The sequence below is a fragment of the Balaenoptera acutorostrata genome, chromosome 18 (assembly GCF_949987535.1).
Source record: "Balaenoptera acutorostrata chromosome 18, mBalAcu1.1, whole genome shotgun sequence".
Lineage (NCBI taxonomy): Eukaryota > Metazoa > Chordata > Mammalia > Artiodactyla > Balaenopteridae > Balaenoptera > Balaenoptera acutorostrata.
In genome coordinates, this window is record NC_080081.1 from 29,586,090 (window position 1) to 29,599,206 (window position 13,117).

Genomic DNA, 13,117 nt, shown 5'->3' on the forward strand with positions numbered 1-13,117 from the left:
AAATGCAATGTTAGTTTTACGTTTAAAAATTAATGTAATTGATATTTGAATTGCTATTATAACCACATTAACTGAATAGAGAGGGAAAACTGTATGATCCTCTCAGTAGATACAGAAAAAGTATTTGACAGAATTAGCACTTACTCAGTGCTAATGAAAACTCAGCAAATTAAGATTTAAGGAAACTTTCTCAACCTAATAAAAGATATCTACAAAAAAAATGTACAACTAATATCGCGCTTAATGGTGAAATATTGATTGCTCCCCTAAGTTTAAGAACAAGGCACAAGGTGTCCGTTCTCACAATTTCTGTTTAACGTTGTATGGGAAGTTCTCACACCACCAACCCCCTGCCCTCCACACCGTCACCAAAAAATTCACTGTTAGAAGGTAACTCCAGTAACCTTTCCCAGCCGAGTGGAAAGGTTATTGCAATAATGACATCCAGATAGGCAACTTTGTTTTTATTATTTTTTTGAGCTATTTGCACACTGAGTTTATTTTTCCTGGCACTTAAAAAGTTTTATTTCTTTGTTGTGAGAACACCTAACATGAGCTGTATCCTCCTAATACATTTTGAATGTACAATTTGATGAACTAAGTAAAGTGTACATGATTTTTGTGAATTAGAATATCCTGTGTTGATAAGTCTTTAATACTTTGTTATGAAATCTTACCAAATGTGGTACTAAATTTTCTGAATAAACTGTGTAATGTGATGACATAATTTTGTGCCCATAGTGAAATGCTGTTGTAGTAGCCTAATAACATTATGCTACATTAACATTAGAGAAATGTCTTCTTGTAGTAGCACAGACTTACAATTTAAATCATTTATTATTTGAAGAAAATAGTTTTAGTGCTTGTTACTGGAGATGACTTTAATGTATACTAATTGGGACCTTTTTGGTGTCACTCTTTGAGAATCAAGCTAGAGATGACTGTGATTCTGAGGATATATAAACACATAAATAGTACAGGAGGCTGACTTTTCTTGACCATATTTGGTGATTTTCCAGCTTCATTGGGTAGTAACTTAACTGTGTTTAAAAGTGTTGATATAATATTATCCTGTAACAAGACAATTAAAGTGACTGAGTGCTAGAAAATTTTGTTATAAAAGGTTGTTTATCTTTTATATATCCAAAAACTTGGATAATATTGATGCAGTATTTCTTTAGTGGGGTGTATATTTTTGTTTTCAAAAGGATATTCAAGAGGCAAACTTCAAGACATCAAGTAGCCGGCTCCTTGCAGCTGTGATGTCAGCTCTGTGTCACACTTCTGTTAAGCTGACTTCTATCTTCCCTATTGCATATGATGGAGAAGTACTGCTACGATCAATCGTTAAACAAGTTAGCACAGAGAATGACTCAACACTGGTTCACCGTTTTCCCCTTCTGGTAGCACACATGGAAAAACTCAGCCAGGTAGGTCTTTTTCTGAAATATCTTTTATATTGACGCAATAAAACTGTAAACGGAGACATACCTAGCTTGGTGCTTATTCTTCTGTATCAGCACGTATATTTACCAAATAATTATGAGTTTTACGAGAAGAGTTAAAATTAAGAAAAAAAAATTTCTCTGTTTACCTGTAAGTGAGCAATCTTTTTTCTCTCATTTTTCATTTTAAATGATCCCTAACCTATAAAGAACTTGATAGAGTTATGAGATAAATTCCTGTATGTTTGTTTTTTGCTGAACCATTTAAAAAATTGCGGATACTATAAGCAAACTTTTATATTCTAATATAGTATTCTAGATTGCCAAGATAGAATTTTAGGGAAATAAATAATTTTTAAAACATTTTTTTCTATAACATTTTGGTATGTTAAGTATTATAAAACAATAGTCATAGGAAACATTGTTTAGTAACTGCTTCTGGTTTATTAGAAAGCATTGTGGAGAAAAATTAAATATACATGAAAACCATATATAATTACTAACAAGTTTGATGAGAAGTAATCTTTAAAATTAAAGCAAAAAAAAAAAAGAGTAGAAAATAGAACAGTTATCCCAATTAGTGTACAGTAGCAATTTTCTGTTGACTGAAGAAACAGAAAAATTATGAGAAAAATTTCAATGACATACAGAAACAAAACAGGACAATAGCAGAATGGGAAGAAAATTTGCAGTTAATATAATACCTTTGTAGGATCTCAGTAGAAATAATAAAAGTAAATATAAGAGGGAATTTAGAGAGTAAGGCAGCATGGGAAAATTTTCAGCCTTACTAGTAATTAAATGTGGGTGAAAGTTCTATCAAGGTATCAATATATTTGTAAAAAATTAGGACAAATAAATTTTTTCTCTTATAAAGCTCCTGTGCTGGTGAGACTATGAGGAAACCTACTAACCTTGTTTAAGTGAAATAGTTGAATTTGGATATATCAACTTGATAGAATATGGTTCTATCAGCCATGAAAAATAACTACATTTACATTTAATATCAAAGCAGATGTTTTTAAGTTTTTAAAATAAAAAGTCAGAAACCAAAGTATATATATACACTATGATGACAAACTATGTAAAATATGTATGCAAAAACCTGCATATTTTGAAAGAGAATATTGGAAGTAAAAATAATATTTAGGTAATAAAGTTATGGATAATCTGTGTTTTTCTTTTTAAATTCCCTTTAGTGTTGCAGTGTTTTCCTTAAAAATACAGTAAAAGTTCAAAATATTAAAAAAAATTTTTTGAGAACTGCTAACATTTGGTAATTATTAAAATTAATAATTGCATATTTGCATGTCTGTATTAACATTCTCTGAAGATATGTCCTGGTTATTATATATTCTTCTACCCTCTTTTTAGTGGATAATATAGAATTCTACCATTTGGATGTAGCATAATATAGTCAACCAATCCTTTCTCTATATATATTTTTAGATTTTCCCAATATTTCAGTATTTTAAACAATGCAACTGAAAATATCATTGACTATATTTTTATGTGTATACACAGTGATTTTTCCAGAATAAATCTTCAGGAGTGGAAAATTCTTAAGTCAAAGGAGAACACGTTAAGACTTTGCTAAAATTGCCAAAATGCCCTCCAGAAAGCTAATGTCAGCTTACATTCCCCACCACTAGTGAATAAGAGTTCCTTTTGCTAAAATCTTAGTGGCAGTAATGTGTTTATATATATATATATATATATATATATATATATATATATATATTTTTTTTTTTTTTTGCCCTTTAACTAAAACATATTGGCACTCTTGATTCCATGTTAAGATTTTACGGGAAGCTTCTCGTATTAATCTTTTAATTACTAGTTAGAAACTTAAGTGGACGTAACTGGATAAATGCACTCCACACACACCCCTATGCCCCACCCCCCAAAGAAAACCCTTCTAGATTACTGATTATGGAGTACACTTGGGGATTAAGTTTCATCCAAAGCTAATTTTCTGAGATGTTCCAAGAAGTAAAGTTTTTGGAGAATGAAAGTGATGTAAAGGATAGAAGAATTATAATTTTAACAGAATCAAGAACTGATTATTTTAAATCCAGGAAGACTAATTACATAGGATACTGACCTAAATGTTATGGAAATTTTATTCAAAGATAGTAGAAATAACTTAAAGATTGAAGATTATCTCTAAGTAACTTTGTATTTTCAGCCTAAGATTGGACATTAAGAAAATATGAGAGATTGTGCACATTGTTGAGAGTGATTCATAATAATGCTCATGATGATTTTAACTGAAAAGTTACTTAATTTTTTCTAATGGATTGAAAGTACACTCATTTATATATTTGGTTTGTCTTGGGGAGAGTGATTTAAGACCGTTTTCCACCTTGAGATTTTTATGACTATGAAATCTGTTGAACCTGCGATACCTTGTAATGCAATATGGAATGTAAGTATTACGGAAGAAGTTGCTTGCTCAGGGGCAACAAAGTGTTTTTTGATAACGTACTCATAGCAAATGGTTCCCCCGATTTTACAGATGAGGTTGAGGCACTATGAAAAAACTGGAACTAGATCCCAAATTGTTTGATTCCCTAGTCCACTGGACAGCTGAAAGGGTCATTGGTCACGACTGGCCCTCTGATGAAACTGAATGCATCTTGTTCTCTGTTCACAGTGAACTAAAAGATATTGAGGATGGTAAAAGAGATAAAGAGTGTTCATGCTGGATATCAATTAAATTATTCATCTTTTCCCCTTTTTTTTCTGGAAAAAAAAGTATTTTCTCACTGGTCTTTAATGGGACTCTGTAATTTCTTATTTTGAAAGTTTTTCATTGGTAGGGGTTGGAATTTCTTATCTTCACTTCTGAAATCAAGTACAATAGGAATTGTAAAGCTGCACAGAAATATTTATTGAACAACTCCATATTTTTGTTACATGCATGTACAGAAAGAATTTTATTAGAAAACAGATTTGTATAGACTATTTCTCAGTTTGCTTTGCCTTTAAATCAGAAATCATTATATTATTCCATACCAGAAATTATTTCAATCTCAGTTTGGAATTTTGTCCTATAGAAATAGCTTTTTAAGTAGGAAGAGTTTTTTTCTGTCATGTATGATTCTTACTGAAAAGTATATAAATAAGAAGGTAAGTGAAAATGACCCTAGGTTAATAAAAACACAGATACCTTGTAAATGTGTGGTACTTTTATGATGCCCAGGGACTGATAACTTAAAAAAGGACTTCTATGGGAAAAGTAGATATAGTGACTCCACATACAACTGGATAGATACAAAGACATAGACTCAAATCTGAATTTTAAAGGTGTCATCTAGAAAGACAAGATTTTGCAATTGAGTACTCATGTGAAGGAAAATAAAGCAATATCTTAGAACGTTTTATTTTCATGTATCCTAGAATGAAGAGAATATCTCAGGGATGACAAGCTTCCGTGAAGTTCTGGAGAAAATGCTGGTCATTGTCGTGCTCCCAGTCAGGAACAGCCTGAGGAGAGAAAACGAGCTCTTCTCCTCCCACCTGGTCTCCAACACTTGTGGATTACTGGCCAGTATTGTCAGCGAACTGACAGCATCAGCCCTGGGATCTGAAGTAATGTTACATTTTGATATTGGATAATGAGCACATGTTTAAACTCTCCACATTGTTTCTTTTTTCATATATTTTGGCTTTGTAGAAACTAATTTTTGTTAAGAGAAAACATTGAAGCTAGGCTGTTTTGGGGGTTTTGTTTTTTGTTTTTTTCTCTCCCTTCCTTATTCCTCTTCTCTGCTCTTCTTTGCTTCCTCTCTCTCACCAGTTTACCCAGGATGTTGCAGTAATACAAAGCATACATTTTCCCCTCAACTGCCCCCTTGCACAACCCACCACCATGTCCCAATAAAAGCAAAAATAGTTCCCACTGCTGGGTAATGAGAAATAGAAGTAGGACTACTAATGAATATGCGGTGTGGAAAAGGTAAAGAGGTCCAAACCTTAGCTCTGCCAACTTGATTGACCCTAGACAAACACATATGTCAAATGGGAATAATAATTTTTATCTCACCTATATCACAAAGGTTTTTCTTTAATTGTCGTAAATTAGGTAACAAAAAATTTATCATTCTAATCATGTTTATGTGTATAGTTCAGTGGCATTAAGTACATCCACGTTGTTGTACAGCTGTTATTACAGAGTTTTAAAAGGATCAAATATTAATATGTTTGAGGAAACCACTTTGAAACATTTTAAAGTACCTTTACATTTTTGTAAAGTAATTATTTTTCACCAGTTCACTGCCCTGCTCACTCTGTTTTATAACTTATCTAAATGTTTTGACTGAATTTGGTGACTATTTCTGTTTTTTCCCTGAAAAAGTAGATGGTAGATTGCTTTTGAAAATCATGTCATAATGTGAAATATCTTGTATCATTCAAATGAATGTTTAATAACCAGGATGTACTGATTGACCCCAGGTCTCTCGTTTCTTGCAAAGGAACTTCTATTTTACTTTTATAATTCCTAGTCTTTGCTTTTACTTACTTAAACAGACTTATTTCAGAATCTATTCTCAATTAATCCATTCAGTCTACACTCATTACTGATTCATAGTGAGAATTTAGCCTTCAGGATTTCTAAATGATTACACATACCTGAACAGATTTTAGTATCTCACCCTGGCCTAGGAGGTGAAACCCTGGTGAGAACATTTTAATTTTCTTTTTCACTTATTCATTCAGCCTATAATATGCTTCCCTCTTGTACTAGACCGTGGAGGAGAAAGTTTATAATGCCTCAGTCCCCGTCAGAAATTTGCTATGTAGTAATCCCCTGTAAACTTACTTTTCTAATGAAAAGGAATGCCCCAAATTGCAAGTGCCTAATATACATCCTTGGGAGTTTCTAAAGGTCCTGTCTTAGATATCCTTTTTTTTTTTTTTCCTCAGAGGAGTTTGTCATTCTTGCTAGAATCATAAACTTCAATTTTTTTTTTTTTTTTGGTGCCCTTATGGAAAATCATCCATCTAATACATTCTTTTTTTTTTTAACATCTTTCTTGGAGTATAATTGCTTTACAATGGTGTGTTAGTTTCTGCTTTATAACAAAGTGAATCAGTTATACATATACATATGTTCCCATATCTCTTCCCTCTTGCATCTCCCTCCCTCCCACCCTCCCTATCTCACCCCTCTAGGTGGTCACAAAGCACAGAGCTGATCTCCTTGTGCTATGCGGTTGCTTCCCACTAGTTATCTATTTTACGTTTGGTAGTGTATATATGTCCATGCAACTCTCTCTCTTTGTAACATCTTACCCTTCCCCCTCCCCATATCCTCAAGTCCATTCTCTAGTAGGTCTGTGTCTTTATTCCCGTCTTGCCACTAGGTTCTTCATGACCTTTTTTTTTTTTTTCCTTAGATTCCATATATATGTGTTAGCATACTGTATTTGTTTTTCTCTTTCTGACTTACTTCACTCTGTATGACAGACTCTGACTCCATCCACCTCACTACAAATAACTCCATTTCGTTTCTTTTTATGGCTGAGTAATATCCCATTGTATACATGTGCCACATCTTCTTTATCCATTCATCCGATGATGGACACTTAGGTTGCTTCCATGTCCTGGCTGTTGTAAATAGAGCTGCTATGAACATTTTGGTACATGACTCTTTTTGAATTATGGTTTTCTCAGGGTATATGCCCAGTAGTGGGATTGCTGGGTTGTATGGTAGTTCTATTTGTAGTTTTTTAAGGAACCTCCATACTGTTCTCCATAGTGGCTGTATCAATTTACATTCCCACCAACAGTGCAAGAGTGTTCCCTTTCCTCCACACCCTCTCCAGCGTTTATTGTTTGTAGATTTTTTGATGATGGCCATTCTGACCGGTGTGAGATGATATCTCATTGTAGTTTTGATTTGCATTTCTCTAATGATTAATGATGTTGAGCATTCTTTCATGTGTTTGTTGGCAATCTGTATATCTTCTTTGGAGAAATGTCTATTTAGGTCTTCTGCCCATTTTTGGATTGGGCTGTTTGTTTTTTTGTTATTGAGCTGCATGAGCTGCTTGTAAATCTTGGAGATTAATCCTTTGTCAGTTGCTTCATTTGCAAATATTTTCTGCCATTCTGAGGGTTGTCTTTTCGTCTTGTTTGTGGTTTCCTTTGCTGTGCAAAAGCTTTTAACTTTCATTAGGTCCCATTTGTTTATTTTTGTTTTTATTTCCATTTCTCTAGGAGCTGGGTCAAAAAGGATCTTGCTGTGATTTATGTCATAGAGTGTTCTGCCTATGTTTTCTTCTAAGAGTTTGAATTTTTAACTCTTGTAGGTCTTTCAGACTTCTGCAGCCAACTTAGATAAGAAGCAGGCTCTATAATTAAAAGGATAGTTTCGAACCAAAATAAGTGCTCTGATCCTCTCTAATCAAAGTCTGTAATTAATGATGTTGTACTTGTGTGTGTGTGTGTGTGTGTATTTTCACATATTGACTGCTAAGTTATCATAATATACATTAGTGATATTCAGACTTAAGGCACAGAACATTTTCTGCAATGACGTCTTAGCTTGAAAACTCACAGATAAGAGGAAGGATGGTCTGACTGAAGAGGGGAACCTTGAGTTCGCCTCTTTCTTGAATATCCATCTGTCCAGCACTCCTAGTGTTCTATGTGTAGCATAGTTTGAAAACTATTGGTCTATAAACTATTGATGAAATTTTTGGTATCTCTTTGCAAAGTGAATGATAATTCATGCATATGTTATGATTGTGATAACTTAATCAGAAGTTTATAGTTATGACATAAATTAAGTGAAAAGTATAGTTTAACATGACTAAAAAAATATACTGTCACATGATACTGATTTGTGAATGTAGAATAATAAAATCTGATTTTATTCTTTGTTAATCTCTTATTGGAATGTACCTGTAGGAAGGTTTAAACCCTCTTGTTAAAGGTAGGTTATTTTACTGAACTTCCTAGAAACCTTTGGATAGTTTTGTTAAAGGTATATTAGTAACGCTCAGGTCCAGACTACTGATGTAGTTGCTTTCGTTGTTCACAGGTTGATGGGCTTAATTCTCTCCACTCCGTTAAAGCCAGTGCTAACCGATTCACAAAGACAAGTCAGGGGAGAAGTTGGAACACTGGGAATGGGTCCCCAGATGCAATCTGTTTTTCAGTAGACAAACCTGGAATAGTTGTGGTTGGTTTTTCTGTCTATGGAGGAGGTGGAATTCATGAATATGAATTAGAGGTGTTGGTTGATGATGTGAGTACCACTCTTACAGTGTTCCTCTTGCTGTGTGGGTTGTGTGTCAGGACATATCATCATTATAATGGACAGTACAGTGGTCCACATCCTTGAGGGCTTAGCAGATTAGTCATAGATGGACGACATTAGAGAAATTGAAAGGGAGCGATTCTACATGATTGCTCATGTGCCATTTTGGATCGCTCTTGCCTCATGTTTTTTGCACTTCCTGGGAGGATTTTAAATGAAAAAAACTAGAAATTATATAGCTAAGCCTCTGATTATAAATCTTGAGTAATTTTTTTGCTTTTGTAGTATTTCAGGAAACAAGAACAATATTCAGACTGGTATTATTACCTGTATCAGTGATTAAGCAATTTTGTCAGAGTGCCAGTGGATGATTCTTAGTAAAGATAGCGGTACTGACTGAATTAGCAGTATCTTGCTGTATCCACTATAAATTTTTTAAAGTGCCTGAGTTTTACAAAGTTTTATTAAAATGAGACAGACAGGTAGCATACAAATCATTTGCTGGTAAATAACATTATATCTGTATTTTGCTTCTTTTGAGCAATTAATTTGAATTATTTCCTTACCTCATTAGGCTCTATAATTAGATATAGCATCCTTATGAAGAAGGGGGAATCATTTTAAGACAGATGAAAAAGCCTATTTATATGATATAATTTGTAGATGCCTCAGGAAATCAGATAAAAATGAACAGTTTTAGAGGACCAAAGGAAATAAACTCTTAAAAACAATCATTGATAAGTCAGAATGTTCATTTAATGAAATTAAGAGCATGTGGGTTTTGTTTTGTTTTAATTAGAGTGAACATGCAGGGGATTCAACTCATTCTCACAGATGGACATCTCTAGAATTAGTCAAAGGAACTTATACAACAGATGATTCACCCAGTGATATAGCTGAAATCAGACTTGACAAAGTTGTTCCTTTAAAGGTAATTTTAACAGTATGTTTCTTTTGTAAATAGGATGTATTATTATGAGTTTACTTAAAAAATAGTGAAAAGTATTCCTATATGTAGTCCTTTAAATGTTTCTAGAGTACCAACTATATTCCTGATACTGTACTGTATTATATTCTATTTTTGCAAAAGATCTCTTCAAGTCTGGTATAGTGGAAAGTATCCATAGTTTCTGGAGTCAAACAAACCTAGCTTCAGATACCTGCTCCTCCAAATATTAGCTCTAAGACATTGGCTATGTCATCATTTGCCCACTCTGAGGCTGATTTGTACATTGGGAAGAATAATACCTCCATTGTAGTGTTGTTCAGATTAAACTAAGGAATGGAATAAGGTACTTGCCTCCATGTCTAGCACAATATATTAGAAACTCAATACATATTAGTTCCTGTTTTTCTTCTCCTGTTGTGCCAAAACTCATGTAAAGAGCCAGTGATCTTAACAGATCATATTAAATAACTATTAAAGTTATTATTATTTTATATAATTTGAATGTCTCGCAGAAAATAACTATTTAGCAAAACAGATTTTACTTAACATTAAAGTAATAATTAATAGGGTAATTCTGAATCCAACTATAATAATTTTTATTATACAGCAGAACTTTGGATGAGGTAAGTTCATCAGTTACTTCATCAAAAGCATAAGCGATACCAAAAAACAAACAAAAAGAAACCCATCATTATGAAGTTTATGTCATGGATCATTAGGCGCCAGTATCTATGTCTTACATTTTCTATATACAGTGAATCTTGTTTTGGACAACTTTTTCTTACGGATATTTTTTTTCCATGTCTGTGTGCCTGTCTATTTCTGTCTCTGAATGTCTCTCTTAAAATAAAAATATAATGGATTCACCATTATTTTTTCCCATATTTAAAACTGTTTGAAAAGTTAAACGCGTCAAAGGAAAATATTAATTCATGTATTTAAAATCTTTTATTATGGCTAATATTTTTTACAGTGTGATTAAGAACTAGAGGCAGGAACTAGAGCCCCACGGCCTGTATTTAAATCCTAGTTTCATCACTTACTAGCTGTGTGACTTTGGGCAAGTTACTTAACTTCTCTGTGCCGCAGAGTCCTCATCTGTAAGATAGGGATAATAATGGCACTTAACCTTATGAGGTCATTTTAAGGATTAATTTAATTAAAGTAAATTACAGAAAGTACTCAGGACAGTTTCTGTTAAATAATAAACATCAATAAGTGTTAGTTATCACTCTGTTTGATTCGTTAAAAAAACTCATTTAACCAAATTGTCTATAAATATGACAAATTCATTATACAGTTGACCCCGGAACAACGTGGGGATTAGGGGTGCTGACCCTCCTCACGGTGGAAAATCCAAGTATAACTTATAGTCAGCCCTTTTTATACCTCCCTATACTGGTTACGCATGTGTGGATTCAACCAACCTCGGGTCGGGTAGTACCGTAATATCTACTGTTGGAAAAAGTCCCGTATAAGTAAACCCAGACAGTTGAAACCTGTGATGCTCAAGGCTCAACTGTATTTGCCCAGTTTGCTGCTAGAGCTCGTTTTATATATCCTCTGTACTTTATGAATAAGTATAAACGTGCCTTACATCTTTATCGTGAAGGAAAATGTTAAATATGCTGTGCGCTTGAGAAACTATGGAAGCCGCACAGCAAACGGAGATGGAGGAATGACCACGGTTCAGTGTCCTGATGGCGTGACATTTACATTCAGCACGTGCAGCTTGAGTAGTAACGGCACAAATCAAACCAGAGGACAGATTCCACAGATCCTCTACTACAGGTATGTGTGTGTATAGAGATCAGGGAGCTATACTACAGTGGTAGAACATGTGCAATTTACTACCAAGGTACAAAACGCTAAGTGGGCAGTGATAATTGAAATATACAGCATATCTTCATTGCACTTGCTGATTTGTATAAAAAGATCTCATTTTCATATGTAAATTCAGTGTTTACTTTAAAATGTTCTTTGTCTTATTTCTTTAATATTTTTGAAATGTTTATGTACTGGGCATATGTGCTGTTTGTTGTCACTTTTGTAGTTTTGTGGTCTGCATTTTCAAATTTTAATGGAATTTATTCATTTTTTTTTTTAAATACCAAAAGTTAATGATCAAATCATCTCTGCCAAAGTATTGTTGTTACCTTGAACCAGTTATCCAGTCTGCAAAATATTTTGGTGTCTGTGAACCTAGTCCTTGGAGCCCTAGAATATATAATGATGTGTTTCTCATATTTTTAACTAAAGCCATTCCTTAGGTAAACAGTGGAAAACAAAGAATTACAACAATTTTGAGTTAAAAAAACACTTTTAAATATACATTTCTCACTGAGTCTGAATTTTTCTTTTAGCAACTTAGCTGGAATCATAGGTAGTAGTGAGTACCATTCACCACATTGGTCCTCAGCCTGACTTGACATCAAATCACTGAAGTTGCATATCACTTTCAGAGGCTTACTACTTCCTCTGTTTCCTTCGTAAACAGTCAAGAGGACGCTGCCTAGGCAGTTAGAACAAAATGTTTTTCCCTAGATGTAGATGATCTGCTTTCTTTCTCCATGTAAGATAGAATAGAAATAGCATTAAATAGCTACATAGTGGCATGTTGCTGCTGAGATACAGAAGCTTTCTAATCTTTTTACCCTAATGAAAAACCTTTTCTGTTACATAGCCCCACAGTAAACCGTACATTATTCGCTTTCTCAAAATGTAGATTGGAAACCATATCAGGCACAAAAGATGAGTGATATGTTTCGAAAAGCTGGAGAGCCCCTTAAAAGCATCTGCTGTCCAGACTTTACATCTTACACAAAATACAGTGTTTTTGATATTTTGATATTTTCCACCAAGGTTTAAATATCTTCAGCTTTAAATTTTAATTAATTAAGTTTTAAAAGATTAAAATCACTTGACTATAAAAACCATGCTACTCTGATGGCTCCCAAGTTTATATCTCTAGCTTCCATCTCCTCTGAGCCCTGGAATGAATATCCAGGTCCCTCTGATATCTTCATCTGAGTGACAGTAATGGAGATGATGATGAGAGTTCCTGTGTACTGAGCACTTCCTTTATGCCACGCGGTGCTCTGAGGGCATTCCTTGTCTTAGCTCAGTCAGTCCTCACAGGAACTCCTGTGAGGTGGGCAGTTTCCTATCCCTCCTTTACAGATGAGTGGCTTAACAACCTGCCTGAAGTCTCACTCATAGTAAATTATGGTCCTGGGGTCTGTAGGCAGGAAATTGGACTCCAGATGACCCACCTTTAACCACTGTACCACACACACATCCTCTTTACGGTTGGCTAATAGACGTCTTAGTGGTACTCGTCCACAGTGCTCCTCCCCATCCACAGGTACAGCAAACACCTTGGGGGCATTCGTGACATCCCTCTTTCCCTCACGCTTTACGTCAGTAAGTCTTGGCAGCTGTACTTTTAAAATG

General features: G+C 34.1%; 1 protein-coding gene across 14 annotated transcripts in view; it reads left to right on the forward strand.

Moving 5' to 3' along the window:
* The window catches only part of MYCBP2 (MYC binding protein 2), a 272,533-nt gene that overhangs the window by 137,318 nt on the left and 122,098 nt on the right, over positions 1-13,117 (forward strand). For all 14 annotated transcript variants that reach the window (XM_057532563.1, XM_057532564.1, XM_057532570.1 and 11 more), the window contains 5 exons: positions 1,209-1,430; positions 4,848-5,039; positions 8,497-8,703; positions 9,515-9,646; positions 11,277-11,455. In XM_057532563.1, coding sequence (XP_057388546.1) covers positions 1,209-1,430; positions 4,848-5,039; positions 8,497-8,703; positions 9,515-9,646; positions 11,277-11,455 — 932 coding nt within the window. The remainder of the gene's footprint in view (positions 1-1,208; positions 1,431-4,847; positions 5,040-8,496; positions 8,704-9,514; positions 9,647-11,276; positions 11,456-13,117) is intronic.